The sequence below is a fragment of the Strongylocentrotus purpuratus genome, unplaced genomic scaffold (assembly GCF_000002235.5).
Source record: "Strongylocentrotus purpuratus isolate Spur 01 unplaced genomic scaffold, Spur_5.0 spur5_scaffold_19, whole genome shotgun sequence".
NCBI lineage: Eukaryota > Metazoa > Echinodermata > Echinoidea > Camarodonta > Strongylocentrotidae > Strongylocentrotus > Strongylocentrotus purpuratus.
The window spans coordinates 1,044,590-1,071,717 of record NW_022145604.1 but is presented as its reverse complement, the minus strand read 5'-3'; the positions used below and the strand labels follow the sequence as shown (position 1 = coordinate 1,071,717).

The window sequence follows — 27,128 nt, the reverse complement described above, 5'->3', positions numbered from 1 at the left end:
TTCTCTTCCATCCAATTAATTGGAAGCCTTTTTATTCACCATTCTAGCACGAAAACAAAAGTATGTGCACGACTCTGATACCAGCGCTCCCCCCCCCCCCCTCTTGCTTAGCCCACACTACGCTATTGCAACTCATGTCCTCTAAAAAGTTTGCGTAGGACTACATGATCAAAGAATAAAACAAACGCAGACGTTTGCTCATTAAAAAGAACACCGCTCCAATATAAACGAAATTAAATCCATTAGACAATACACACACTAAACACGAACAGATGGACAATGATCGGAGACGCCGTTTTCTCATCAACAGTTAGAAGGGATGGTAATGTGTCGCCATCTAAGAGAAGTAGACACAACCATGTGAGGATTGGTAAACATTGCGCCTTGAAATCTAACACTTCGTACACTCTGAATGATATACCTTTTAGGATCTACCTTAAAAAATTCAGACTTTGGAAATGTATAAAAAGAAGGCTGGCAGAACCATGAAAGCCATAGTCAGTGTCCTTCCAGATACTGATCACAAGCAACCGAAGACAACTCCAAGCTGATATCATCAATATCATCATGGCAGGCCGAATCATTCTCAGCGGACTCTTTGTCATCCTGGTCCTTGCTGCTATTTGTGCCGCACAGGCTCGTAAGTATAAACATATTTGGATCATCGATACGGGAAACTTTTCAAGCTTTCCATGTGCTAAATCTAAAAGGGTATTTGTTAAAGATATCAATGGCATTAGGTACTGAGCAATCATATGGGGCGAATAAAGTGCATGTACGTTAACAACATTTCATATAAGACTGTGCAGAAGAATGTTTTTAGTTGGTCCGTATTTTTTCTCTTAAATTCGTAAAGCAAACGGCGATCGGCCACAGAGACCAAGCCCAAGACCAAGACCAGGCAACAGTACTGGCCCACCTCGGCCGAGACCAGGTAATGGCACCGGCCCACGTCCTCCACCAGGCGACGGTTCTTCACCTCGCCCTCCTCCACCACGCGACGGTTCTTCCCCTCGCCCTCCTCCACCACGCGACGGTTCTTCCCCTCCTCCTCCTCAACCAAGCAAACGTGCTGCCTCTCCTCCTCCACCAGGCGACGGTTCTTCCCCTCCACCTCCTCCACCACGCGACGGTTCTTCCCCTCGCCCTCCTCCACCACGCGACGGTTCTTCCCCTCCTCCTCCTCCACCACGCGACGGTTCTTCCCCTCGCCCTCCTCCACCACGCGACGGTTCTTCCCCTCCTCCTCCTCAACCAAGCAAACGTGCTGCCTCTCCTCCTCCACCAGGCGACGGTTCTTCCCCTCCACCTCCTCCACCACGCGACGGTTCTTCCCCTCGCCCTCCTCCACCACGCGACGGTTCTTCACCTCGCCCTCCTCCACCACGCGACGGTTCTTCCCCTCGCCCTCCTCCACCACGCGACGGTTCTTCCCCTCCTCCTCCTCAACCAAGCAAACGTGCTGCCTCTCCTCCTCCACCAGGCGACGGTTCTTCCCCTCCACCTCCTCCACCACGCGACGGTTCTTCCCCTCGCCCTCCTCCACCACGCGACGGTTCTTCCCCTCCACCTCCTCCACCACGCGACGGTTCTTCCCCTCGCCCTCCTCCACCACGCGACGGTTCTTCCCCTCCTCCTCCTCAACCAAGCAAACGTGCTGCCTCTCCTCCTCCACCAGGCGACGGTTCTTCCCCTCCACCTCCTCCACCACGCGACGGTTCTTCCCCTCGCCCTCCTCCACCACGCGACGGTTCTTCCCCTCGCCCTCCTCCACCACGCGACGGTTCTTCCCCTCGCCCTCCTCCACCACGCGACGGTTCTTCCCCTCCTCCTCCTCAACCAAGCAAACGTGCTGCCTCTCCTCCTCCACCAGGCGACGGTTCTTCCCCTCCACCTCCTCCACCACGCGACGGTTCTTCCCCTCGCCCTCCTCCACCACGCGACGGTTCTTCCCCTCGCCCTCCTCCACCACGCGACGGTTCTTCCCCTCCTCCTCCACCACGCGACGGTTCTTCCCCTCCACCGCCTCCTAGTGGACCCCCTTCAACATGTAAGTAGAGTATTCATCTCTTTTATATATTTGGTTATACTGCAAGGTTAACCCCATTCATGCAGGATCGTTGAAGACAAATCATATCCTTTTCTGGAAAAACCTTAATGTTAAATGAAAATCTGTTCAATACAGATTGCCCTAATATTGCCGTCTGTTTTAAGTTGTTTCAACTAGTCGTAAAACCAAAGTTTATCAAAATGGGAAAAATGTTCCTGTTTTCATGTCAAATGCATGAAGATATTATTCAGATGTGATATTATATTAAGAGTGCGATAGGCGAATAAGCAGCATGAGAAATCATTTCATGAGTATGTCTAAAGCTAGACGAGTCGTCACAGACACTAGAAAAGAAACCATAATTTAACCATATCCTTCATTTCGTCCTTTTAGAGAGGCCTTCTCCTCCGAACCCAAACCAAGTGTAGACGAACGAAAAGCCGATTCCACGCAGGACTAGAAGACTGCTGTTTATCAAATGACAACGAATTTAGAATTTTGCCATTAACGGCAACGAATGGCAACCAATCTTAAATATTAGTTTCCTTATGATGATCTAGGCCTTTCATGTAGATTTGTTTTTCTTCTATACGATCATGAAATGATAAGAGATAAAAGATTTGGTAAAACTAAACGGATTTAATGAAAATCAAGTGCAAAGTTACATCACTTATTTCATAATTCTTTGATCGGGTGATAGAGTAACCGGCTACGTGTATTCACTTTGATGCAGAAATGAAAAAGAAAGTAGCCTACTTACAGGATTTTATTTAATCCATTGACTCCTGAACTTTCTTGATCCTCAAGAACTAACTTTCACTGGTCACCAATGGTTTGATAGTCGTTTTGAATTGTGTAATTTAGTTTATTTGCTTCATACAGCAACGAAAACTCCTTTGCGAATTCATTATACCAGGTGACATCTTGGATGATTCGATAATCATTATTACATATTCATGAAATATTATTTTCTTTGAAGGATATCATCTTTCTCTTTCAAAAAGGAGTAAGGATACCATTACTTGCAGACGTGATTAGTATATAAATTGTCATGAAATTAAAATCTTTGCAAAATATAAAAGTCAAGTGGCTTTTTTTATTTCTTTCTTACAGGTAATTTTTATTATTAGTTTAACAGTCTTCATGCTCTTCCCGGGAGGATATGAAATTGGTTCGTGTGTAAAGGCCTAGAAATGAGGGTGGTGGTGTGTGCGTGAGGGTGTGTTATACACACAAAAACACACACTTATCCACCACTGTACGAATGAGTGTATGTATGTAAAGGTGAACGCAAGGGCTATGTAAGGGTGTATGTATGTATACAGAGAGAGGAAGAGAGAGAGAGAGAGAGAGAGAGAGAGAGAGAGAGAGAGAGTGTGTAAAGGGTGAGAGATAGAGGAAGAAAAGTGAAAAGAGCGGGAGGGGGAAAGGAAAAACGAGAAAATAGGAGAGAAGGGAGAAGGGAGAAGGGAGAAGGGATAATGACTTCTCACACCTCCTTGTAAAGTAAGACAGGTCCTCCCCCCCCCCCCTCCCTCGATGGGTGATTTCTTTTTCTTCCTAGCTGTTTTCCACTTTCAAATATTATTTTCTTCATCAAAGTACATGTAAGATGTATGTTAGTAAAACAAGTTCACCGCCCCCCCCCCCGAACCTCTATTTTCTATTACTCCTCCTATATTTTTTCCTCCTTCCTCCCCTCTCCATTTTATCATTCCACAATATCTCCCTCCCTCTCAGCTGTATCTGTCTCAACCTCTCTCTCTCCCCCATCTTTCTCTCCCCTCTCTCTCTCTCTCTCTCTCTCTCTCACTCTCTCTCCCCTGGCACCCTCTCTCTCTCTCCCCTCACTCTCTCTCCCTCTCTCTCTCTCTTACTCTCTCTCCCCTGTCACCCCCCTCTCTCTCTTTCTCTCTCTCTCTCTCTCTCTCCCCTGTCACCCTCTCTCTCTCTCTCTCTCTCTCTCTCTCTCTCTCTATCCCCCTCTCTCTCCCTATCTCTCTCTTTAAATTGTTCTCTCCCTGACACTTCCTCTTTCTGTCAGTATTGTTCAACTATGTTTCTATGATTAATCGTTATATATTGCGTGTGACTGTGTTGAATTACATTATCGAGTAGCATTGTGCAGTATATTATGGATCAAAATCAAACATGCATGCTTAATGTTATTTTCCAATTCGTAGTATTGTAGTAAGATGAATTATTTATCTCAAAGTTGTAAACAGTTTCCATCAAACAAATCTTCAGTTTTTACCTGTCATAAACTCAATTAATCAGCCTCAATTTCTATTTAAAATATGAATATTCCTCACTTGATAATGATAATTTTTAAAATAAGGATATTGACGAATTTGTACTATGTGTAACTTCAAATATTTAGCAAGTATGTAATATGCAATAAGTTGAATCTGTTTTAATGTGTATTACTTGTACTTGTCTATATCTATATTTTGTTGATTTTCTTAAAATAAATCTGAGCTTGTAAAACTTGCAGTGTAATTAATTTTTCAGGCAACAATTTTACATATTACTATCCTACATCTACTACCCCCCTAGCCTACATTTGCTACCACCCTACTTCTTCTCCTACCCTAGCTCAACTACCATCCTACTATTACTACCACCTTACCTCTACTACCCAACTACCTTGCTACCATCCTACCTCTACTATAATCCCAATTATACTACCACCCTACCTCTCCTCCCATCCTACCCTCATATATCTCCTACCATGCTCTACCCCCCCCCTCCCTCCCTCCCCTCCTCCATATTTTGATCAACGCTTGTGGATCTCGTGCATAAACAAATTATTATAGTACATGTACCTATAATACGTGTTAACGCTATTTGGCCAGTTTCTCAAAACCGTTATTAGTCTAAAGTTCGTGCGTTTCAATGGGATACCTACATACCTGAACAAAAGAGGATTTCGATAAATTAGCCCATGGTGCTCAGCTCGAGCAAGTACTTTCATGAAAAGCAAGTATTATTCGGACTAGAATTGCTTCTTCTCAGTACACTATTGTCGTCACCTTTCATCTCTTTCTCTCATCGACCATCGACCATACAACAATTCATATAAGATAAGACTGAACTGAACTGAACTAAGATTTGAAAAAAACTTCTGTAAGCAAGCGAAGCGAGCAAAGATTTTATTTTTCTTCATACACGATTAATGTTCTCGTACAAGAATTTGATGAATCGATATGATTTTTCATTTATTTACCATCAATAAAGAATATCATATATCTTAATCTTCATTAACATTTGAGACAGCGCTTGGAGGATCTTATACTGCTTTTAAATACATATTCTCATTTTTTTTAAATTTTACTTATGTCATGTATTTACCTGACCTACATTGTGTATGTACCTACATGTACATGTTCATTTTATTTTGTTCAGATGGACCCGTATGTTTTATTACACAACAACGCATTTTTTAAAATCAGAACATGAGATAAATACGTATATTTTTATGTTTACAGAAAGGGTAAATCTACATTAGAATTACAATATCATCGACAATAGGCTATCATGAGTATGGACGCTCGTGCGCATAGAATTGAAAATTAACAAAACTTTACCCCTCCCTAATACTCTCTTGGTTATTTAACGCTGGTGGCAAAGAATATAAAAATACCCCGGCTGTGATTGAAACAGAGATAATGCAATACAATGACCCATTTTGTGTTTGCAATCAGAGTCCAACGATCTAAACGATCAAATAATTTTCATTATTTGATTGATTATCGTATGCATTTCTAGAGTCATATCTTAAAGGTATAAAACAACTGTACTGGATGAAAAACATACATCTCTCAAGATTGACCGTTACATTGAAAAAAGGTGCATAGGTTCCCCCTATCCCCTAACCCAGCTAGATATTGTTTAGTAATGATTATCACAAGAAAGAAGCAGAAAACACTAGTAGATGTGGTGACGAACATGATCATGGGGGTAATCCGACAACTGATCCGGGCTTTGTTTCGTCAAAGTATAGGGTTAGGGTTAGGACCAGCGTGAGGGTTAGGACCAGCGTGAGGGTTAGGCCTTTTAGGTTATAATTAGGGCTGGGATAAGAGTTAGGTATAATGTTTGGTCCCGGATCGAAGCTAGAAATAAGAAATTTATAGCGGAGCAATAATCGCAGGAGCATTTGTTGTAGGACCGATGGTGGCTTGCCGAATCAGACGATCCCTTATAATACTTCGGGAAGCCTTCATGAATCAGGCCTACTTTAGAAGTAGAAGAACGAGAATCATTGAGATCCAAGTCGAATTGGCAACAAGGCGAGTTCCCGCCCCACTGACAAAAAGACAACCCTCATAAAGGCCGCGACCAGACGTTGCTTCTCGCGTCAAAGCGATCATAGCATCATTGCCTTCACGTCCGCTAGGTACGATCATAATCGCGGCCGTTCCATCTGCATTAACTTCTACGGAGAGCCCAGAGCAGCCGTCAACGGTAGTATCCCCACTGATGATATCGCAGTAGGTACCCTGGGGAAGACCAGTCTGCAGAACTTCATTCACGGTGAACTCCTCGTTGTTCAATGCAAAGAATCCCTTGTCTCCTCGAGAGAAAGCGATGGCATTTTCACCGTTGTCCCACCAGTTCTCCACAGCCTCACCCTCGGCGATATTACGGAAACAGACCATGTTACGGATCTCTTGCCAACGATGCTCGCACACCCATCCTCCGTCGCACGTTCCACGGTCATTGATGATGACATCGTCGATTACACCGTTGGCATTGGATGGTGGTCCCTGGTCCGTATTTTCGAACTCGTAGCTGCTCATGAGACGAGTGGTTCCGTAGTTCCAGGCGAGGGTGAAGGCCACTGCTTTCTTGTATGGGAGTGGTTCTTGGAAGGCCAGGATAGTCCCTCCAGCACCGTGACCGCGCTGGTTATCATGGTTCTCCACAAAGACAACGGCACTCTCACTCGGCATAAATGTCCATTTGTCATCGAACCCAAAGTCTGAGTATTCTGCCGCTGCCTTCGTGCCTCGGCCAAACTGGGCTATCTCATTGCAATACTTGAATTCAGTGACATCACCACACTCGTAGTACTCATCAACATGAATGGCCTCATTATCATCGACACCGATGACCTCGTTGTAGATCCACGGTCTTCCACCGAATGTGCAGTCATCGAGGCTATACATGAAAAGAGGTGAGAGAGGGAGAGAGATAGAGAGGGAGAGAGAGAGAGAGAGAGAGAGGTGGAAAATCAGATAGAGAGGGGGAGAAGAGGATAGAGAGAGAGAGAAATAACTTGTCGAAATTGTTAAAGATATTGTGTAATTGTAGAAATTTGTGTTTTTCTTTTAATGCGAAATCGAAAAATTTGAATCACTTGTCAATATTTGCTGTAGATCTGTAATAGGATTATAATCCCAAAGCACCAGCATTACTTTTTTGCATTTGTAGGTGATTTTCAGGGGGGGGGGGGGGAATCGTCCCTCCCGGAAAATTTGAAAAAGAGTGCAGCGTTTGGACAAATAAAAATGCAAAAATCTTCTCGCTCGGTAGCTACGCCCCGTCGCAAGGAATACAAGGAATGTATTTTTTGTGAATACAAAAAAACTTCAAAAACCTGTGAGGGGGTAGTCACTTCAAAAAGTCACCTACACAAAAATAACGTTTTTGATTATTACAGTGTACGTCACTTCTCTTCCCCCCCCCCCCCCCCCGAGGGGGGGGGGGGTCATGAAAAGAAATCACCGCCCCTGGTCATGATGATAATATTAACGACATAATTTTCACTATCTTATTTTTTGTATTATTATTACCATCATCTTCATTAAAACAAAATAGTGGGCCTAATATAGTCTTTATTATTATAACCATCTCCATTCATGTCATTAGTATTATTATTATCATCATTATCATTGTCATGATTATCACCATCCTGATCATCATTATTTTACTCACAGGTCTAAAATACCAGCCAGATCAGAGGGAAGCATGTGTTTAGCTGCATCTATTCGGAATCCAGCCACTCCTAATGAGATCAGGTCGTTCAGGTATTCCACCACCTGGAAAAATCATTCAAAAAATAGATACAAATAATTAATTCAGAAAAGGACATATATATTTTTTTTTAAAAGAGAGTTTGGAAAACATACATACATGTACATGTTTTCAAGAAATTCTCATACGCGTAGACAGCTATGGATTTCATATTTAAATTGATAATGAAATATTAGGAGATATCTTTTGCTTGAGTGAGCAAAAGCTACTTTGTGAAATGGCGCAAAACCCAGACTTGAACAAACGAACAAAAAAATGCTTTTCTGATGGGAGATCACATTCCATTTAAAGCTTTCAATTAACAATTTAAATTATCTGGGATTTTGATTGACCAATATCTTTTTATATATTAATAGTTCGATTGTTTGATTGTTCTTAATGGACCATCCTTAGTGCTATTCTATTTCTGACGTCCAAACTCTACGTGTGTGCGTGTATCCTTTTCCGAAATTCTGAAGTAGATAAATGTAGATGTCAAAATGTCAAAATGTGATAACTAAATTTATAAAATGTGTTCAAGAATGTAGCCAGTAAGAAGCGTCGAATGGGATCACGTGTGTGTGCATTAATTATTACCATATGCATGGGGAGTGCATTATGTTGGAAACAACCGTCAATTTCTCGACTTTATACTCATATTGTAGACCCACCTTATAAAACAAATAATACATAATGTAAGCTCGTGCATTAGTGATATGCACCGCATTTGGTTAAGTCACAATGAGACGGACAATGAACTCGACCAGTCTCGTTCACTACCTGCGTGCAGTGCATATTCACTAATGCACTCAAAAACGGTTCTAGGACAACTACCCCCAAGAGCAACCATCCTCTAGGACGGCTACCCCGGGACAACTACCCTCCGGACAACTTCCCCCAGACAACTACCCCCTAGGATAACTACCCCCTAGGACAACTAACCCTGGACAACTACCCCCTAGGACAGCTACTCCCGGACAACTACCCACCGGAAAACTACCCCCGGACAACTACCCACCGGAAAACTACACCCGGACAACTAGCCCCTACGACAACCATCCTCTAGGACAACTACCCGCGGGAGAACTATCCTAGGGGTTGTTGTCTGGGGGTAGTTGTCCAGGGGTAGTTGTCCTTGTGGGTAGTTGTCTGGGGGTAGTTTTCCGGGGTAGCTGTCCTATGAGTAGTTGTCCGGTCGTAGTTGTCCTAGTGGTAGATGTCTGGTGGTAGTTGTCCGGGGTAATTGTCCGGGGGTGTAGTCGTCCTGGAGGGTGGTTGACCTAGGGGTAGTTGACTGGGCGTAGTTGTGCGGGGGTAGTTGTCCTGGGGGTAGTTGACTGGGGTAGTTGTTCGGGGGTAGTTGTCTTGGGGGTAGTCATCCTAGAGGGTGGTTGCCTTAGGGGGTAGTTGACTGGGGGTGGTTATCCGGGGGATGGAAGTCCAGGGGGTAGGTGTCCGGATACGTTAAAAAAATGTGCTTCACACCTACCTTGGTCCTGCCATAGTAGTCATTATCAGGTCCATAGTAGATATCGGCTAGTGCTAGGAGATTGCAATACCGGACCTCATAGGAGCTACCAACGTAGCTTGTACTGAGTATCTCTCCTGATGAGATGTTGCACAGCCCTTTAGGTACATTGAAGTCATCATGGTCATAAGGAACATCCGGGAATGTGTAAGTACTATTATCCAACGTGGTAACTGCATATCATTGTTTCAGAATAAAAGAAATTGCATTCATACATACTGGGAATCTCGCTCAACAAGCCTATCTTTTCTGAGACTCCTTTTTTTCCCTTGTCAGTTCTATCAAGCAATATAAGATATGTTGTGTTATTCTCAAACTTAAATGTACCCTGTAAACTTATTTTTATAACGTAACTACACTACTTATCAGTATTTCGTTACTTGTATAATTCATTTGTTCTATTATATATTGTAATAATATATGGTTTGTATATGTCATTTTAATTTGTGGATATTAGAGTGGAAACATAAATAAAATAAAATAAAATAAAATAAAATCACCATTATCATAATCATCATCAACATCATCATCATCATCAATATAATCATCATCCCCACCATTATGGTCAAAATAATATCACTACTGGCGTCATCTTCGTACATCGTCTCATCCGTTTTCATCATCATCATCATCATCATCTTCATCGTCATCATCGTCATCATCACCATGATCATCATCATCATCATCATCACCATCATCGTCATCATCGCCATCATCGTCATCATCGTCATTACCTGCAGCCATGTGATTGACAATAGCATCTACATAGACCCTGACACCAGCCGCGTTACAGCGTGTGACCATGTCTGCGAACTGTTCACGAGTACCACTACGGCTCTCGATATTGTAGCTAACAGGTTGGTAACGCTGCCACCAGGGGTACGGGACGTCGTTATTTGGGTAGACTCTATGCTCCATTGGTGGCGAGACCTGAACACCAGCGAACTCATGCGGTCCAAGGTAACTATATCATGTGTACAATTATGAGAATTATTATCGCAACGCAGAATAGAAAATCGTCTTAAATTATCTTTATAAAACCAAACATGATCGCAAAAAATCAATCTCTGATCATTTAAAAAGCCTTGTGTATCACCCAGGCAACGACTCAGCCAGCCACTGAATAAGCGCGGGGGGGGGGGGGGGATGTTACACCCAAAAATGTAATAATGCCCACAAATGTAATAACACCCACAAATGTAATAATGCCCACAAATGTAATAACACCCACAAATGTAATAACACTTTACCCACAAATGTAATAATTTCACCCACAAATGTAATAACCACTTTACCCACAAATGTAATAATTTTGAATCACCCACAAATGTAATAATGACTTTACCCACAAATGTAATACATTTGAAGGGATATTTTGTCGAATTTAAAACTAAAACCCTGTAATAAAGCATGGGTATAGCGCGCAGTCTTTGCTCCAGACCCGGTTATTTCAAAAAAATTAAAAAATCTTCAAAACTAAGACCCCACCATCTTCCAAACTAAGACCCGGTAATAAAGCATGGGTTTAGAGCGTAGTTTTTCTTCCAGACCCGGTTATTTCAAAACTTTTAAAAAATCTTCAAAATTAAGACCCCATCATCTTATTCCTGTGGAAGAACATAAGTATTGAGCGTAGTCTTTCCTCTAGTCCCGGTTTTTCAAAAGTTAAAAAAAAAAAAAAAAAAAAAAAAAAAAAAAAAAAAAAAAAAAAAAAAAAACCTTTTAAACTAAGACCCCTCCATCTTCCAAATTAAGACCCGGTAATAAAGCATGGGATTAGAAAGTAGTCTTTACTTCAGACTCGGTTATTAAGAAAAGAAAATCTTCAAACTAAGACCTCACCATCTCATTCCTGTGGAATAACATGGGTATAGAGCGTAGTCTTTGCTCCAGACCCGGTTATTTCAAAGGAAATAGAAATTTAAACAAATCTTCGAAACTAAGACCCACCATGTTATTCCTCTTTTTTTTTCATTTAAAAATAAATTACATTATTACATATGTGGATAAAACACGTCACAAATAAATGATTGGTCGGCGGTCACACGAACTGACGAATCAGTCAAAATGGTCCATATATATATAACACACAGAGGAGGGACCGATTCGATGGTTCGTTGACCGTCGACGATTACTTAATCATGTAAATATTCTAACGCCCACAAATATCCTGGAATTCAATGTTCGTAGAAAAAAGTAATTGAATTAGTGACCTTAAATGTATTTAAATATTGTCGCTGATTGTTTTATGCATGTGATTATGAAATATGTTCACGATATGTAACATATATTTATAATTATGTACGCTATTAGTGACATTGGAACGTTGGATTGCGATGTTATATTTTCATGAGTGCGTGAATGAATTACCTTTCTTCATGTGATGAACGTATCAATTACTTATACTGAAGACTACCAATTGGTACGCGGTACACGGTGTGAATTCATGAGAACGAAATTTATTCAAAGGCAAATACAAACAAAACACATTTATATTACAGTTTTCCCTACTTCTGAAACACTCAACTCCCATAGATCACTGTATATAAATAACATGAACCTACCTGATTTTGGTCAGTACACACTTTCGTAACAGAAGAAGCAGTCCTTGCCACTTGCTTTTATTGTTCTATGCTTTTGATTTCTACAATATCTTCTGGTCTTTCTGGATATTGTACTACAATGAAGTAATTGATATATCTGCCTGATTTAAGTGCTCAATATTAAGAACGTCTCTGTCACAGTTTTGTTTATTGCTGTGATTTGTTGTAACTTTAGTGTTCTGACACTGCTCATTACCATGGAGGTACAACCACGAGAGAGGGGACTCCCCCGAAAGAAATGTCAGAATTAATCTCTAATCGAGAATCTAGGACACCTACCCCCCTGCCAACTACCCCCAGCTAACTACCCCCTAGAATGACAACCCCCCCCCCCCCAGCTAACTACCCCTGGACATCTACCCCGGACAATACCCCCGGACATCTACCCCAAGTCAAGTACCCCCGGACATCTATCCCCGGGCAACTACCCAGGCACGTATAGCCAGAGTTTGAAAAAAATTTTTTTGGGGGGGGAGGGGAACATAAATTAAATCGATCGAGGTCAAAAAAAGGGGTCTACAAAATTTCAACCGATCCTGGAAATTTTAGGGGGGCACGTGACCCCCCCCCCCCCCCCCCCCCGTGGCTACGCTCCTGCAACTACCCCCAGACATCAACCCCCGGTCAATACCCCCGGAAATCTACCCCCCCCCCCCCAATCCAACTATCTCCTTCCAACTACCCCCAGCCAACTACCCCCTACCTGAAAACTACCCCCAACTACCTTAATTTGCTTGGGGGTAGATGTCCGGGGGTGGGGGTAGTTGGAGGGGAGTTAGTTGTCCAGGGGGAGGGGTAGTTGGAATGGGTAAGATGTCCGGGGGTAGATGTCCGGGGAGGGGGTAGTTGACTGGGGGTAGATGTCCGGGGGTAGTTAGCTAGGTGGTAGTTATACCCATGCTTTATTACAGGGTTTTTGTTTTGAACAAATTCGACAAAATATCCCTTCAAATTTATTACATTTGTGGGTAAAGTCATTATTACATTTGTGGGTGATTCAAAATATCACTTCAAATTTATTACATTTGTGGGTAAAGTCATTATTACATTTGTGGGTGATTCAAAATTATTACATTTGTGGGTAAAGTGGTTATTACATTTGTGGGTGAAATTATTACATTTGTGGGTAAAGTGTTATTACATTTGTGGGTGTTGTTACATTTGTGGGTAAAGTGTTATTACATTTGTAGGCGTTATTACATTTGTGGGCATTATTACATTTGTGGGTGTAACAGGGGAGCGTTTTTCCTCAGGGTTTCCTCTTTTTTTGAAAATTTGAAAATTTGGCATATCAATATTTCGTTCTGGTGAGGGGGGGGGGTAAGTTCACCTTCTTTTGGTCACCCATTAGCACCATTTTATAAATTTCTTTCTTTTATTTCTTTTCTTTTTTCAACAAAAAAATTGATTGATGGGTGGGGGGATGTTCCTCCAAAACACATACACACAAACATTGAGGGGGGGGGGGTTCGACCTGGTATCACCATACAAGTACGTAATCCAAACATTGTTTCTATTCAATAAACCATGGGTTATTGAAACTGCCCCTGAGTGGATTTCCCGAAAGTCTTTGCGATCATGCTTAAACTAGGTGTGTCATTTCAAAAGCATCAGTAATATATGTTAATTATCCATTCAACATGGCTCTCTAATATTTTGTAAAACTTATTTAATACCAAGATTTATCTTTAAACAAAATGGACAAGAGCTTTTAGTTGAGGCGGCAACTGCATTTGTTTTGTTAGATTATATTTATAGTACGTTGTCATTAATCGGTTAGTATGTCATTGCAGTAGATCAAAGTGAGATATTTTTGTTTGTTGGTCTAAAGTGTAGACCTTTCTGATAGTTGAATTGGTAAATAGATGAAATGTCATTTTAGATTCAACAAAGCACGAAATAAGAGCACACAGACATTGCGAGATACTAACTGTATTACCAGATATTACTTCCCTGTCTGTGAGTGTCGGATACATTCCGACGTTTCATTTGCTGGTTCTTTGAATTATTACATATTTCTATTTATCTCTCCTCTCTAACATTATTTTTTTTCCGTCTTATTTCATCGGGATATATTTTCAATTCCTCGAAGCATAACACATACACTGTTGCCAATTAAGTTGTAATAAATTCTAATCAGGCTCTTTTCATGAAAAGATTGTGACAACATCATTTAATCTTGAAAGATAAAGTTTATTTTCTCAGAATTGTACTGATCAATAAAGACTGATCAATAAAGTGTTGAGACGATAATCTATCAATTTTAGAATATCATTGTTACAATCATTAATGAAAGAGGTAAGACAATATATTCCAATTTTGGGGGCACCATTGTATTATATAATTAGAGTGATATGTTCATTTATTTAGTACTCTCACACACTTGGTTTCACAGCCCTTTACATTGTATAAAGGTGTGAAATACAATTAAATATATACGTCTTCAAGTGTCTAGTGTGGGTGCTGTACGGATGTATATGGCTTGAAAGGCAACATCGAGGTTCAAGAAACACCAACATAGACTTACTCTTCACACTCCCTGACGATGTCTGTCCACTTCCATTCGAAAAGGTGAACGACAGTGGTTTTACCTTCCATGAAATTGGGATCAGTCCTTGCAGCATTGGCAGCAGCGATCCCGATGAGGAGCAGGATTGACGAGTATTGGTAACCCATCGTGACTGTGGGAGGAAACGGGGAAGTTTCTTTATTAATACAACACAATAAATATATAGTTACATGTATAATACTTTATTACTACAACTACTACTACTACTACTACTACTACTACTACTACTACTACTACTACTACTACCAGGGGTGACGATTTCTATTCATGACCGAGAGGGGGGGGGGGGTGAAATTCAATATTTACTAGTACATTTTGAAGGGTATTATGCGAGGGAGCGAAGCGATCGAGCAAGAAGATTTGTATTAGTCTTAACGCTGCACTATTGGGCCCTCCAGAGCCTAAAAGTGTGTTGTAGTCTTTAATCAGTATTTATTACACATTTGATTGTGCAATATTTCAAAATTTCCGAGGGGACGATTCCCTCTAAAAAGAAATTGAGGGGGGGGGGGACGCCTACCATAGAATAATTCCAAGTCTTGATTGAAGACGAACTTAAATTCATGTAATTTTGTTCTTTAACAAGGAACTATCAAATAAAGTCAATTGTATAGATTTGTGTCCATAATTTGCTCGTCACTTGAAAGATCAACATGATGAGAGCAACCAGTGACATGGATGGCCTGCCAAAGTTCAATTCCATATCAAGATGAGCTAAGTCTTTGTGAAACACCCTTCCCCCGCCCCGCCCCTCTTCACCCAGATTAGTGTAAGGCGCCAAATCCATTTGAAATTAAATGCTCAGTGGCTGCCAGGCTCACGATCAATTGGGCAAAACGAATTTCCGTTTCGGTTTAATAAAATTTGGAGTGGACTATTAGGCTATTATTATTATTATTATTATTATTATTATTAAGATGAACAAATATTATGTGTACAGAAGTACCATATGGAGCAAAACAACGAGTGTCAGAATATTATGCACACAGATAAGAAGTAGTAATGCAATCAAGCAATTAAAATGTTACTTACCGTATCTAGCGATTTATTGCCCTGAATTGGCCTGTTTATCGGATTGAGGTAAATATCACAAATTATCCTGATTTATACACCGTGCCAACTCAAACAATCTTTAGCGGAAGGATTCAGCTAGTGGTACGGTTGAATGTAGTTCCGACCAGAATGTTTGACAGGCATACATCATAAGACACGCTTATATTGCGTGGAAAGCAAAGTCCATCGGTTGTTTGCAGAGAAAAATTATCTTATACTTGACATGCCATGGAACGTAAAGGAGAGGAGTTCTCACGAAACATTTCCTTCAAGCTTTACTGTAGATCTCGTAAATTCCTTAAAACTTGGACATCCATTAACCTAACAAGAAGAAGGAGGAGGAGGAGGAGGAGGAGGAGGAAAAGGAAGAGGAGGAGGAGGAGGAGGAGGAGGAGGTGAAGAAGAAGCAGAAGAAGAAGTAGTATAATAAGAGGAAGAAGAAGAAGAAGAAGAAGAAGAAGAAGAAGAAGAAGAAGAAGAAGAAGAAGAAGAAGAAGGAGGAGGAGGAGGAGGAGGAGGAGGAAGAGAAAGAAGATAAGAAGAAGACGACGACGACGACAAAGAGCAGGATGAAAAGCTTCAGATGTTAATATACATGTACATAATATATCTTTTCACACTGGGTTTGTCATATTTGCATTAGATTTAAAATCTTTTATTCACTTTAGCATGCATTTACGAATGAAAACATAAACAACGACAATATGACATCGAACTGCTTATTTTGTGTTCATCATCTCTTATTGGATCTTTTTGTGTATATAACAAACCCAACTATCAAATGCTAATAGTTGACATTTTTCTGAAAAGGGCAACGACTCTATTTGACGTGCAAAATTCAAACGAATACATACATAATGTTTAATAAATATACTATGACCGAGAAACCTAGATCAATGTTTTTGCGAACTTGATTTCGGACCATGCATGATTTGAAGGTTAATAATTGAGATAGTTGGGGGGGGGGGGGGGTAAACCCCGACCCAACAACAAATATTGAGAGGGCAAGATCCAGCTTTATAACTAACCCAACCAATGTCATAATAGGTGTACGACAGTGGCGGATCCAGGGAGGGGGCCCTGGGGCCCTGGTTCCCTCCCCTGGGAAAAAAACAGGTAAAAACAGGTTAATTGTACCTTTATTTGGTGACGGCTTCAAACCCTGGGCCTCAAAGGGGGGGGGGGGGGGAGGGATTTTCAAATTTTCGAGGGCAAAAAAAAAAACGAGTGCTCCTTACCCCCTTTGGCCTCCTCCCCTGCCGCCGGCTGGATCCGCCCCTGGTGTACGAAGCGTGGGGGAGAGGCTGGGTGGCTGCCCCTCCGCTTCTAGAGCATTCTGAAACTACCGGTTAGGACAACATTTAGATCTAGTTTTTTTTGTGGCGTGCAATGTCGCCTTTTTCTGATATAATTGAACACTTCCATATACCATTACCTTGTGTGCTAACAATAATGTGAGAGATTGTTAGGTACATTCCTTTTTTGTAATATAGATTACTAATACATAAACCATCATCTGAGCAGAAGCGAACCAATAGGCTTTTCCCGTAATGTAACCGAATTTAATGCATATGTCATGAAGTGCTTCGATAAAAATATTTGATTCACTTAATACAAATAATGTATCTCGATAATAAGAATGCGAATCGCATACATCATTTGTTTCTACATGTAGGTAGGATTAGCATTATGGCTTGCTCTACCTAACGACACAAAGTATATGCAGTTTGCATTCTGACTATCGAATTATAATTATTTGTAATAGGTGAATGAATAATTTGTATCGAGGCACTTCACCTCGTTTCACTATGTGATTGGCCTATTTGGGACTCTCCTTGAACTGCTTGAAGTGACCAGCTGCCAACAAGTATCTGCTAATACTTGAACTAGTAATGGTTTGCAATTCCACAATGTGATAAAACCTGATTAACATTTGGATCTGGAAGTGGAAATATATGTAACTTTTTTTTTGGGGGGGGGGGCTGATAAAGTAACAAAGAGATTCCAAATAATTACCTAATACATTACTGAATGCATTAATAAAACATCATTAACTTAATAAAACAAACCTAGTTTGGGGTGTTACAATACACACAAATGAATCTATTAATAACAATTCATTTCTAATAGGCCTAAGTCGTTTTAAAGGAATTCGATACTATTATCACTAATAATTAAATGTTGCCTTAAGTTATCTCTTCGCTTTATTTTCTCTACTTGTTTCATATACATTTGGAATAATACCTTACACATTTATAAACATGCTTAAAATAGTCATGATTTCTCTGGAACACGCCCTATATCCATTGAAATGTAGTAAACACGAAAACTTTGTCAGTGTCCATGTACCAAACTCTAAGTCCGAATTTGTAATGATTTTTTTTAAATACCTACGCACTGGGATCATAGAAACATTGTAAACATGATAACTTTGTATATATGTACCAAACTAAAAATCAGAACAATCCTGATTCTCTTCACTGTCTACGTACGGTAATCATGGAAACATGAGAAACAAGGTACCATGGTGACCAATATACCAAACACAACGTCAAGTACAATCAATAACAAACAAACATTGACTTTATCTGTCACTAAACGCTGTTAAACGATATTGGATACAAAGGTGACATGGTACAACGTTAGTGTTTTTATTTGAGGAACAAAGAGCAAACGGACAAATATTATTTGAAAGGATAAGATGGAAAATAGGAGGAGAGGATAATTGTCATCGGAATTGGACTCTTCCAAGGCTGGGCGGTGAGGGGGAGGGGGTGGAGCACAGAGAAATAGAGATACATGTAGAAGGGAGAGGGAATAATAACAAGGAGAAAGAAAATAGTCTAGAGAGGGGAGAGAATAAGAGAGAGAGAGAGAGAGAGATAGGGGGAGGGAGGGAGAGAGGGAGAGAGAGAGAGAGAGAGAGAGAGAGAGAGAGAGAGAGAGAGGTTTGCCAGTTTGTTTTGGCGACACTGTTCTAACAAATACACGTTTTCATTATCATCTTTTATTATTCATTGTAAGTTTTAGTATTCCTTGCTTTAAACATGTTGAGTTTTCTGTGATTCAGGTGAATGTTTAGCGAATGAATAGCAGTATTGCAATGAATGCAATCAATAACAAATTAGCTTTTAATTGTACTGCCCCCGCTTCGACTACACATCCAGTATAATCAGACCGACCCGACGTAGCAGCGATGGTCAATGCCATCATCGCGTCTCGCTCATTATTACTCGGTAGCAGATCGATGTAGGCAAGTCCATCGTCATCGACGACCACGGATGTTCCTGAGCAGCCCGTGGTCGTAGGCTCACCCGTGATCAGATCACAGTATGTCCCGGATGGTAGTCCTGTCTGCAGAGTCTCTGATTGCCGAATCCTCTCATTGTTCAAGGCGAAGAAGGCTTTGTCGCCTCGAGAAAAGGCGATGAAATTATCGCCATTGTCCCACCAGCTATCAACCGGCTCATCCCCAGCAACGTTGCGGAAACAGACCATGTTGCGTATCGCCCTCCAGCGATGCTCGCAAACCCAACCACCATCGCATAATCCTTCTGCGTTGATCATGACGTTGTCTGTGTTACCTGAACTATCAGACGGCGGTCCCTGGTCGCTGTCTTCAAAGACATACCCGCTGAAGATACGCGCAGTTCCGTAATTCCACGCCAAGCCGAACGCGAGACCGATCTTGTATTCGCGTGGTTCTTCAAACGTCAGGATATCTCCTCCGCCTCCGTGGTTACGTTGGTTGTCATGGTTCTCGACGAAGATGATCGCGTTTTCACTCGGCATCATCCCCCAGCTCGGATCGAAACCAAAGTTTTGAAACTGATCAGCTGGGACGGAGGCTCGTCCGAGTAAAGCCATTTGATCGCAGAATTTAAACTCGGTAACGTCACCGGTTTGAAAGTACTCGATAGGCCTAATGGCCTCGTTGCTGAATCGGTCGATGACCTCCTGATAGATGTACGGCCTGCCGCCAAATGTACAGTCATGGAGGCTTTACGAATAAAAGACAACAATACACAATCACCGTTAACATTAACACTATAATAGAGCTAAAGTTATGATATAAAGAAAGTATTTAAAAGATTTAGCATGGTTTAAAGAAAAGGAACAAAAACCAACACAACAAAAACAAATAAGTAAATCGACCAAGAATTTATGGTGAAAACAAAAACGAAATATCTACGAAAGTAACACATATTCTTCTTTTCCAAACCCTATAAACTTCTCAGCATGTAAACATGGTAAAATTCTTGTGGATATGTGGGGTTACGTCAGGCGATATGATGCCCTGTACTGTATGCAACGGACATATACCACATAACAGATTATTATGCTCCATATATGAATTTGGATACGTACCGACTTTCCACATCGTCCAGTTCAGCAGGGTACATGTGTTTAGCTGCATCAATCCGGAACCCTGCCACGCCCATGGCTATCATAGTATTAAGGTACTCTACAACCTAGGTAAAACAGACACGGGGCAGAAGAAGAAAAACATGTACACAACCAGAGTAGTTACAAGGGGTTGAAGGAGGGAAGGGGAGGGGGGGGGGGGGGGTGGACCTTTTTAAACGTGTATACTAGAAGGAAAAAGAAATGTAACCGGGCAAAAGTCTATTAAATTGTCGGGAAAGATGTGTAATGGTATATTTTTTTTTTATTTAGCTTTGATTTCTGCGACCGTTTGGAAAATTACAATAGACATAAATTGCGACAATGGCTACGTTTAAGTAACATTTCTGTCAGTGTTATTTTTTTTTTCGTTTTGCTTTACGTTTGTTCTGTTTCTGTTTTGTTAATTGACCCCCCCCCCCCTCTATCTCTCTCTCTCTCTCTCTCTCTCTCTCTCTCTCTTTAAAGTGATCCGGTAACTTTGTCTCAGATTCTGAAACGAAATTCTTGATTTAACTCATGCTGCAATGATAATTTTAAACCTTTAGGTCAGTCAGGAACCCAATGACTTTTACAAGCCGACCGCCTGTCTGATTATCAAGATATTTATGATTGGAATTAGAATTTTTTTAAATTGTTTGCCAAACGGTTTTCATAACACTACATTCTATTGGGAAAAACGAGTATGGTAAAACCGGTCACTCAAAGAGTTTTACTTTTTGAGGCACTTCTTGATAATTTTGAAGCGCAAATCATTTTTAGGGCTTCAATATTACACCATATCACAGACACTGATAACACGTAGGGCCGTGCATCTCAGATTTGACATTGTTAAACGATGTCTTTAAGTGCCATATCGTTTGACTTTGGCGATCATGCTGTTCCACAACCCTCGGCTCCTAGCCTTTTTTATTAGTACCACTCCCAGTTCTTTCACTCATCTCTCTTCTAATCCCTACCCTTCTTCTTCCCCTACTCCTCCATCCCACAATTTTTAATTTACCTACGGGATGGAATTACTCAAACAAGCATTGTACAAGCATTGCTTTTTAGTGGACTCCTTTGTTTCCAATGTGTATGTTCCTTAATTTTTGTAAATCGTTATGATCAGGGGCGTACGCAGGATTTTTTCAAGGGGGGGGGGGGGGTTTAAATCTGGCCCAAAATATTTTGCTCCCGAAAATTTGAAAATCGCGCGCCGGCCGAAAAGGGGGGTAAGAGGACACTTTTTTTTTTTTTTTTGGTATCGAAATTTGAAAATTTGACATTTTTCTCCGTTGGGGGGGGGGGGGTAAGGTCATCTTTTTGAGGTCGGTCATGGGAATTTTTTTTTTTTTTTTTTTATTAAAAAAAAAAAAAAAAAAAAATCCAAAAGGGGGGGGTTTTAGGGAAATTTAGGGGGGGGGTTTACACACAAACAATCACAAAAGGGGGGGGGGGGGGGGGGGGGTTAACCCCCAAACCCCCCCCCCCCCCCCCTGTGTACGCGCCTGGTTATGATCGATTCGTAATGTGTTTTGGGAAATAACAATTTAATTGAATTAAATTGAATTGAATTGATACTTGTATTGAATATCTACCATAACTTCACGATGTTCCATTGGTGCTTTAAAAGAATTTAATTTGTAACATGAACATGAACATGAATATGAAATTTTTCCAACCCATACCTTGTCACGTCCATAGTAGTTGTTCAATTCCCCATAGTGTATGTCACTCAGACCAAGCAGGTTACAGTAACGCATTTCAACTGTATTATTGATGTCATGAATACCGCCATCATCGGTCGGACACAGTCCAAGTTTGACGTTAAAATCATTCTCAGTGAAAGGAACGCCTGGGAAGTCATAACTACCTGTGTGTAATAAACAGCAGTAGGTATTATTATATGTAGAGGTGCAAACCCTCACCCTTGTTCATTATAGAGTGGTATAGTGTGACGTCATCGAAAAAATCTATTTTTAGAATTTAGTTATGAAACAGAGCAAAATAACACTGAGTTCCTATAGGAATATAGTTATTCAGATAGTCATATATCAGACAATACTAAAAACATATTTAATTGTTTTTTTTTCGACATTTGGACATTATTTTTGATGGTCTTTCGGAAAAAGAAGAATTTTTTTGAAAAGATTGTTATAATGTCACAGCTCCGGTACTTTATTACCATCGTGTCTATCAATATTGCCGCCATGAACTGTACAACATTTGCAACAAACATAAAATACGACGTTATCATCATCACATTACTGTCATCATCATCATCATCATCACCATCGTTATCATCATCATCATCATCATCATCATCATCGTCGTCATCACTATTACTATTGTTGCACTGTCATCATCATTGTCGTCGACTTCGTCATCATTATCATAATCATCGTTAATATCATAATTATCATCATTGTCATTATCATAAGAATTATCATCGTCGTCGTCGTCATTATCGCACTCACCACCAGCCATGTGGTTGATGACCGCGTCGACGTAGATGCGAACATCGACAGCCAAACACCGTGCTACCATATCAGCGAACTCCTCCGCTGTTCCGCTCCTGCTGTTGAGCTGGTAGCTGAGTGGCTGGTAGCGCTCCCACCAGGGGTACGGGTAGGGAGGGTTATAGGGGTTGGTCGAGAATATCAGGTGCTCGCTCGGTGGAGAAACCTGCACACCGGCGAACTTGTGGGGTCCGATGAATCTAGAGAGAGTGGGGGTGGAGAGAGATAAAGAAAGGGAGAGAGAGAGAGAGAAAGAGAGAGACGGGGAGAGAGAAAAAGATAGAAATATAAGGAAAACAAGATACAAATACAGATATATCGAAAAAGATAGAAAAAACAAGAGAGAGAGAGAGAGAGAGAGAGCAGGCAAGAAAAAGAGAAAGATACACAGATATTGTGTGGGGTTTGCGCGTGGGTGTGTGTGTGTGTGAGAGAGAGAGAGAGAGAGAGAGGGGAGAGAGAGAGGGGGGGAGAGAGAGAGAGAAAGAGAGATATAGAAAGAGAGGTAAAAAGATAAATGCTAGAGATAATTGGGTCAAAGCAATTTTCCGCTGCGGCTGCTATAAGGATGAAAACTTTCTCCTAAATATCACGCACCTGAAGTTGAAAGCATAATATGCTTAATTTATAGCGTGGTGGTGCAACAATCATTTCCTTTTGTTACATCGTAGTGTGCAATGAAAACCTAAAATTGCGCTTTGTAAGGTAAAAAGTATTTCCTTTCAACGATACACACATATATATATATATATATATAATTTTGATATTGCACTTTGGAGGTTGATCAACTATTTGTTTTCTACAGTGAAACAATTCACTGCACTATATCATAAAGGAAATATATGTAGTTATGTAAAAAGAGAAGGATTATTAGTAAACCTTTCACATTCTTCGGCGATATCAGTCCATTTCCATTCGAATAGATGCACGATCACGGTTCGATCATCAGCAAAGTTTGGTTCGGTACTCGAGCCATACACGACGGAGATCACCAAAGACAACACCACAATACGAAACATTGTCCCTAATGAACAAAAGGTTTAAAGACAAATATCATCACGAATCTAAAAGGCTTTCAAACAAAACAGCTATTTATAAATGTAATGCTTCCTGGGAGAAATTTACTGGGTGTAAGCCACAAATATATTTAAATAAAACAGCTATTACAATAAATTATAATAGCCTTTTGCTTAGAATACTGAATGTGTTGTTACGACATAGTGTTTATTTAATCACTGTAATTCCTTCACTTTACAACACAACGGTAGCAATATTATTGACATACATAATACAAGTACCTGTGACATTGAAGGTCGTAAGTGTTTTAATGAAAATCTCCCCTTCACAAGCCAGTATTCTACTCATGCGCATAAATAACATACTGTATATGAAATTGTATAAGGTTCGTAACAAAGTGAACGTGACAAATACATATTACGTAATCAGAACATGATGTCTATTGGTATATACATTTCCATTTAGCTGATTTCTTGAAAGGCTCTGCGACCGTGTATTTTGCAGATAGTTAATGAGTGTAAACATGGATAAACTACTCCATTTGATGTTACGAATTTTGAATCTATCTGATGACAAAAAATAGAGGTCTAAACTCAACGGCAATTCATCCGATGAATGTTGTTAACGATAATAGTGACTACGTTTAGAATGGCTTAGTGATTACAACATAGAAACTTAGCTAAAGCCAGGGTTGTTTAGATTATACAATGATATCTATCCCCGAGAAAGAGTGCTTTATAAAGTCCATTGACTAGTACAGAGTCTTAATATTATAATTATATTTACTTACCGATAAATATGGATTTGGTCTTTCCCATTCTCAACGAAATAATTTAATTTTGGATGCAATTTCCGGTTCAATTCACCCAGAAATACGATGCAGCAAGATATAGCTTGTCTTTTTATTATCCATTATGCAACTCGACGGAGGTTCCATAAAAGATAATACGCCCCATCCGAGCAAATATAAATTGTTGTGGCCCGGTCCCAATTTCCAATATCGCTAACCTTGGCTTTAGGTAAAGGTATGGCCTTCTATTTATTCTTAAGGAAAAATATAAGCGGTTCCATTGTGCATCGAGTCTATTTGAATGCACTATTTGAAAAAAGAATGAAATTACCGGGACAATTTTCTCTCTCTGTCTATCTGTCTCTCCCTCCCTCTCTCTCTCCCTCTCTCTCTCTCTCTCTCTCTCTCTCTCTCTCTCCCTTTGCCTCTTCAGAGAGAATTTATTCTTTTATTTCATTTATACATTAAGCATTTGTCCAAAATTATAAAATATATAGCCAACGCTTTCAAATAAACTACAACAATAAAAGTTATAAATATAATGCTCTGGTAATTTTTATTCCAGTTAGGGGATTTCACACCTACCCAAAAAGTGACATTTAAAAATATGCATTGCGATCCATTTTTTGGTGTGTTTTTTTGCGTATGTGGACATAATAATTCCCACTGATCTTCGCGATTTGCATCGCGATCTAATTCGCAGTAAGTCTTGCGATTTGTCAGAATAAACGCGATAGTTTGCCGGGCGCTGTGTATGTGAATGGTATTGAGAATCAAAACCAGATTGATTTAATTCCAGGATTCCAAGCGCGCATACATCGTCGAGATTCACGCATGCGCAGTTCGGACGTTCTTGCCGTCGAGCAATTCAGTTCAATTCGCACTTAATTGATCTTTGCATCGCAATCCCAATTGCACTAATTGTTATGTGTGAACGGGCCTAATGTGTGCACTTCTCGAACCACTAAAATCAGATCAGGGACTTGATAGACATTTGATCAGATAGTAGCTTTACAAACGCTCAATGTAGGTCATATAAACGGATCGCTTTTTATGATTTCCCGAGTGATGTTTAAAGAGAAGGTTGAGTCTCAAATCTAAAAAATTGACATTTTTTCATATTTCATTGTTCAAGAAAAAATAAATTATCGAGAGACCAAAATGTTTTGGAGGTATTTTCCCTCTAATTTTACATTTGGTCCAAGAATTTGTAAGGGCGTTCATTGCCTACCATAGAATAATTCCAGGTCTTGATTGAAGGCAAACTTATATTCATATAATTCTTTTTCTCCAACAATGAACTGTCAAATAAAGTCAATTTTATAGATTTGTGACCATAATTTGCTACTCAGTTGAAAAATCAATAGTGAGAGCAACCAGTGGCGTGGATGGCCTTCCAAAGTTCATGTCAATAACAAGATGAGCTAAGTCTTTGTGAAACACCCCTCCCCCACCCCGCCCGCCCCTCTTTCCCCATATTTGTATAAGGCGCCAAATCCACTTTAAAGTAATTTCTCAAGGCTTAAGATAAAAACAACATTATGTGCACAGAAGTACCGTATGGAGCAAAATAACGAGCGTTACAATATTATGCACACAGATAAAAAGTGGTAAAACAATCAAGCAATTAAAATGTTACTTACCGTAGCTAGCGATTTATTGCCCTGAATTGGCTTGTTTATCGGATTGAGGCACAAATTATCCTGTTATATACACCGTGCCAACTCAAACAAGCTTAGTAAGCGGAAGGATTCAGCTAGTGCTGCGGTTGAATGTAGTTCCGACCCGGATGTTTGACAGGCATACATCATAATACACGCTTTATGTTGCGTGGAAAGCAAAATCCAGCGGTTGTTTAAAGAGATCTTGAGGTGTAGCGATTAAACTGTGCTAAATTAATTTATACTTGACATGCCATGGAATGTAAATGAGAGCAGTTTTCAAGAAAAAAATCTCCATCATGCTTTTAATATAATTTGTTTAAGTTCAAAACTTGGACATCCATTTCTCTAAAATGAAGAAATAGAAGGAGGAGGAGTAAACACGAAAACTTTGTCAGTATTCATATACCAAACACTAAGTCTAAAATTGTAATGATTAGAACAAATACCTACATGTACGTAGGCCTACTGTGATCATAGAAACATTGTAAAAAGGATAACTTTGTATAGATGTACCAATATCAAAATAAGAAGAATCATGATTCTCGTCACTGTCTACGTACGGTAATCATGGAAACATGATAAACAACGTACCATGGTGACCAATATATCAAAAACAAATTCAATTACAATCAATAAAAAAAAAAGAAGAAAAACAGCTTTTGACATATCTGTCATTAAACGCTGTTAAACGATATTGGATACAAAGGTGACATGGTACAACGTTAGTGTTTTTATTTGAGGAACAAAGAGCAAACGGACAAATATTATTTGAAAGGATAAGATGGGAAAAAGGAGGAGAGGATAATTGCCATCGAAATCGGACTCTTCCAAGGCGGGGCGGAGGGATACAGGAAAATAGAGATAGAGCGGAGAGGAAAGAATCGACGAACAGAGAGAAAGAGAGAGAGAGAGAGAGAGAGAGAGGTGGTAA

General features: G+C 40.3%; 2 protein-coding genes and 1 long non-coding RNA gene across 3 annotated transcripts; 1 reads left to right on the top strand and 2 right to left on the bottom strand.

The window, feature by feature from the left end:
- Positions 1 to 1,969: 1,969 nt before the first annotated feature.
- On the top strand, positions 1,970 to 3,131 carry LOC115925898. The gene is made up of 2 exons (XR_004064843.1): positions 1,970 to 2,050; positions 2,444 to 3,131. It is a non-coding gene; the product is annotated as an uncharacterized LOC115925898 (long non-coding RNA).
- Positions 3,132 to 6,078: 2,947 nt separating this feature from the next.
- On the bottom strand, positions 6,079 to 15,909 carry LOC115925942 (alpha-amylase B-like). Its single transcript, XM_030989993.1, has 6 exons — positions 15,801 to 15,909; positions 14,727 to 14,880; positions 10,331 to 10,560; positions 9,558 to 9,769; positions 7,991 to 8,094; positions 6,079 to 7,213 (listed from the first exon to the last, which is right to left on the bottom strand). The coding sequence occupies exons 2-6, from the start codon at positions 14,873 to 14,875 to the stop codon at positions 6,286 to 6,288; spliced, it is 1,623 nt and encodes a 540-aa protein (XP_030845853.1). The 5' UTR covers positions 14,876 to 14,880; positions 15,801 to 15,909; the 3' UTR covers positions 6,079 to 6,285.
- A 2,990-nt stretch (positions 15,910 to 18,899) lies between these two features.
- LOC763862 (alpha-amylase B-like) lies at positions 18,900 to 23,745 on the bottom strand. The gene is made up of 5 exons (XM_030990685.1): positions 23,606 to 23,745; positions 22,685 to 22,926; positions 21,896 to 22,080; positions 20,190 to 20,293; positions 18,900 to 19,821 (listed from the first exon to the last, which is right to left on the bottom strand). Exons 1-5 carry the CDS (start codon positions 23,743 to 23,745, stop codon positions 18,900 to 18,902), a joined length of 1,593 nt encoding a protein of 530 aa, XP_030846545.1.
- Positions 23,746 to 27,128: the final 3,383 nt, after the last annotated feature.